Consider the following 4,583-nt stretch of genomic DNA (forward strand, 5'->3'; position numbering starts at 1 on the left):
TCGTAGGCAACTCATCCTGTAATGAAGAATCCTTTCTGGAACCACTCTTTGAGTTCTAATTTATTTAAACTTGTCAAGGATTATAAAATTAGCGAATTAGTCGATTAGTCCATTATAAAAAGGGATAAAAAAGCTAAACCCTAAAGAAATTTGAAGAAAATTTAAAAACTTACATAGCTCGTACCGTTAGGTCTTCGAGCAAACAAAAGACGCGAATCTCGGACCAATAGATCTTCGAATGAAAAATTTGTTTAGGGTTTAACTTTTTTATTCCTTTTTATAATGGACTAATCTACTAATTCGCTAATGTTATCATCCTTTGCATTACAGTCCATAGGTGGTTCCTTTTAACGTTACATTTCGTATTTACTATTCTCCACCACTCTCCCCCTATTCGGATTTCCGTTGCTACGCAACTCGTTTTGAAATTTTTAATTTTTAGGCTGAGTTTCTCTTTTCGGTTTAATAGTCGCAAGCCAGATTTCTCGCACGGTACTGATGAGTTCCAACTAGGACGAAACCGGTCTACCGTTGGAAATTCTGGCTATTTTATTTATTTTTAATTTAGTTTTTCACTCGAAGAGATATTGGTCCGAGTTTCGCGTCTTTTGTTTGCTCGAAGACCTATCGGTACGAGCATAAGTTAATGATACCTCTAAGTAGACAAATGGCTATGCTGCCTATGGCGGATATGCTTGTCCAAATTGACCTATGTCTCTCCGTACTGCGTATCAAAGTAGCTTTAACATAGACTTGGAACTGCTGAAGCTGACGTTTCTTTAATCCCGTTTGGTGCAAGGCTAGCTTGAACTTCCCCAAAAGAGATAAATTTCGGTATTCCCTTAGAAAATTCGTTCCCCCCGCAGAGGCCAAAGAACTTTTTTTGCTATTGGTTTATTTCTCTCAGCAGAATGTAGTTTCATTCTCGACCGCACAGCGGCGCTGGGTCCGAGATATTTTTCAAAACTTTCATTTTCGCGGGAATCGGAGAGACAAGATTTGACATCACATTTTCTGGACAAAGATTCCACCTTGAAAGGGCTTATTTGTCTACTTAGAGGTATCATTAACTTATTTATGGTACGAGCTATGTAAGTTTTTAAATTTTCTTCAAATTGGTTTCGGGTTTAGCTTTTTTATCCCTTTTGATATATTTTTTATAATGGACTAACATACTAATTCGCTAATTTTATCATCCTTTGCATTACAGTCTATAGGTGGTTCCTTTTAACGTTACATTTCGTATTGAAACTTGTCGACCGCCTGCAATTGAACTTTACATATTTTTCATTTATAAGATTTCTATGCATCGACCTCATCATCTCGTTATATGAGTCGGCGAGACATAAGGTCAAATCCGATTCACCAGATCGCTCCCAAAATCTGAGCTATTTGGTATTCGTCAAATTGACAAAACAATATATTATTTGAGCAGCCCTAGCTCGGTGTGTTATTTATTTCGTTGACGCTGAGCTTTGCTATTCAGATTTGAATTTCCCACCGAAAGTTTGGAATTTAGATTGTTAGTTTTTGAAAATCTGGCAACGCTGATAGCCAGTGGCCACCAGTAAGAGAAATAAGGCACTATCACAGGCCAATCGCCAGTTTAAAAATTAGCTGGGCCAGTTTAAAAATTAAATGCTCGGGGGTGTTAGTGGCCCTGGTGACCACTTAATTAATTCAAAGTTTTTTCCCTTCAAGATTTTAGTTCATTAAAAAAATACTATATTAATCCCTAAAATTGTTTATTTAACACTCTAAAATTTAGAAATACCCATAATAACTAACCTACTAACTTCTAAGCCTATGCCCTAGCACATATTGTCAAGAATAGATAATTTGAAAATAAATTATGAAAGCCTGATTTTGAAGGTTAAAAATGGTAAGTGGCCACAGGTCCAGTTTAAAAAAATTCCTTTTTTCTCATCCTGGTGGGCACTCTGTTAAAATATCGTCTGCTTTACTGAAATTACTGTTGTCTCTTCACGTTATGAGCTCTATAAACCAACCGCGGATTAGTATCATTAGGTATAACGCCAATAGGGAATGTTTTTCTAGTTAATGCACAATTTTCAATTTTTAAATGTACTACAAAACGATAAAGCCGCATCACTTAAACTTAAGCTTAGTATATTTTTCAAATTTCTTCAAGATACGCAGTCTCGGTAATGCTCGTGGACTAGCCCGGCTGAGGCTCCTCAAAGATGAACAGCCTAGGCTTATTGGGAGATTTCCAGTCAGTGTTGACGGACGTTGCCACAAAAACTTCAAATTAAACCTAAATAATGGCAAATTACCGGTTTGGTTTTCCACCAACATGTATTCATTTTCTGACTTTAAAGAAGGTCATGGTTTAAACTGCAGTTGCACAGTGGTACCAAATGAAAAGGAAATTCTTAACAATGATACAGAGTTAAGGTCCATTTTGGATGATATAATGAAAGATTTCGACTCAACTCCTCCAAAACCACCTGGGAAAATATTAAAGATTGTGGATGACCCGATAGAATTATCAAATGACAAAGTGGGTTCTGATGATGTTACGTCTTCCAACGATATAAATGAAAAAACTACAGATGGCCAACTTAACTTTCAAAGCTCAGATGATGGGCCAGTTTTATCTGGGAAGATTTCATTAGATGAATTGGTTGATTTCCTACAGGCAGAAAACTTGAAAGATATCGCTGTTGTTAAAGTGCCAGAACATCTGGCTTATTCCGATTACCTAGTTTTAGTTACAGCTTTCTCATTCAGACAATTAAAGGCAGCGGCTGAAAATATATGCAAAAATTATAAATTAAAGAACCATTACTTTCAAGTTGAAGGCAAAGATTGTAAAGACTGGAAAGTTATTGACATGGGTTCGATTGTTTTGCATATTTTTACTTCTGATGTTAGAGAACATTATGATTTAGAAACATTATGGACTGTTGGCGAACAGTTTGATGGACTGTCAAATGAACAACAAAGCGATATTGGAGCACTTCTTGAAAAACATACATTTTCTGAATTGCAGTTAGCTTTAAATAATCAATGATGTCATTTAATAAACTTGATAGTTATGTTAAAATTAGTGAATATTAAACCAATTCAAATATTACTTGATTAAAATTATATTATAGACTACTATTTTTTATTAATAGATCCTAGGCCAAAATCATATATTTCATAATGGTGACCCTTTGAATGTTAATTATTTACTTCATCAGTGGCTCATAAGCAAATAAATGTAGCAATGGTTCCCAATTTAAATGTATGTGGCTCAAATAGTTCCTTTTTGGTGGTTTCTGAAATTCAAGAATCAATTACACTGCCTATTTTTATTAAGTGTTTTATAGCGTTTTCCATTTGATTGCTCGAGATTCGCTCTGAATCTGTCTCTGACGTCAAAGATTTCGCTCCAATCGACTAGAATAAAACTGCAAATGGAACATTCCATCATCATATTCATGCGTTTTGTTGTTTTTTGTCTGCTAACAATTTTAATTTTCGCGTCTTGGTCTGCCATTTTGCCAAAAAATCTAAAAGGAACACCAAAAAATTTGCTCCGATCTCAATCTCAATCCATTAATCTGTCGAAATTGGCAGATCGGTTTTGGGCAATCTCGGAGCACCCGAGAGCGGGAAATGGAACACGCGAAACTTGATCGGAGCAGATCCGAGCACACAAATGGAACATTAAATGTTGATCAGAGCGCTTGAGAGCAGTCTAATGGAAAAAGGTATTAGTTAAATCAGGTTTCTCTAAAGACTCACCATTAAAGTAAAAACCAATGTTTTTTTTTTAAACAAAAAGAGGTACATGAAGAATATTTAACTTGTGTGAATTTCTATCCTTGGTAAATCGTTCACCAAAAATTTCATAAAACCTGTTAACATGGTTTAGCGTGAGTGCATTACCTAACTTAATTTTTTTAAAGCTCTTAACTGGTAAGTCACTTTAATATTTTTAAAATCTTTAACTTGAGTCTCTTTAATATTAAGGTCATATTGTTTGTCTTGAAAAAATATTGGGGTTTTTGAGATGATTCCAGACCAACAAAAATTGGGAACTGTTGCTTTTGGGTTGTTACACATACTACAAATTTCTTCGAATTACTTGGTCATGGGTATAGCTTTGAAAATGGACCACTCAGGGGTGAACCTGAACCTGGATAACTTACTGAATTATATATTTTTATCCACCAGTTTCAGGTCTCCCCATTTAATTAAGTCATAATTGCACCACTTTTTTAAATACTGGTGACTCTATAGGATGTCTTTGGTTAGCATGACCATGCTGTACTAATACCTCAAGTGTTTTTCAAAGTGCCTTGCCAGAGGTTATTCTTTATGATGATTAACCACAGCTAATTTAAGGAATACAGCTGGTTTAATATAATTGAAATTTTGCACAAGAGTTAATATTTTTTTTCAAAGTGTTTTGTGTCAGGTTATGATGGAGATTATCAACATCAACTTTCTGATAATTATTTGGTTGGCTTAAATTGTGAAATATATTTTCATGATACTACAAAAATTAAAACACTGTCTGTATACAATTGTAAATATTTAGTTTAATAATAGAAAAAATAACCGGTACA

At 34.7% G+C, this 4,583-nt stretch overlaps 1 protein-coding gene across 1 annotated transcript; it reads left to right on the forward strand.

Annotated features, from left to right (window-relative positions):
• Positions 1–1,961: 1,961 nt before the first annotated feature.
• RsfS312 (ribosomal silencing factor RsfS-like protein, 312) lies at positions 1,962–3,183 on the forward strand. Its single transcript, XM_090180621.1, has one exon. The coding sequence runs from the start codon at positions 2,084–2,086 to the stop codon at positions 3,035–3,037; it is 954 nt and encodes a 317-aa protein (XP_090036747.1). The 5' UTR covers positions 1,962–2,083; the 3' UTR covers positions 3,038–3,183.
• The last annotated feature ends 1,400 nt before the right edge of the window (positions 3,184–4,583 follow it).

The sequence above is a fragment of the Leiobunum rupestre genome, chromosome 7, assembly GCF_980474605.1.
Source record: "Leiobunum rupestre chromosome 7, qqLeiRupe1.1.hap1, whole genome shotgun sequence".
NCBI lineage: Eukaryota > Metazoa > Arthropoda > Arachnida > Opiliones > Sclerosomatidae > Leiobunum > Leiobunum rupestre.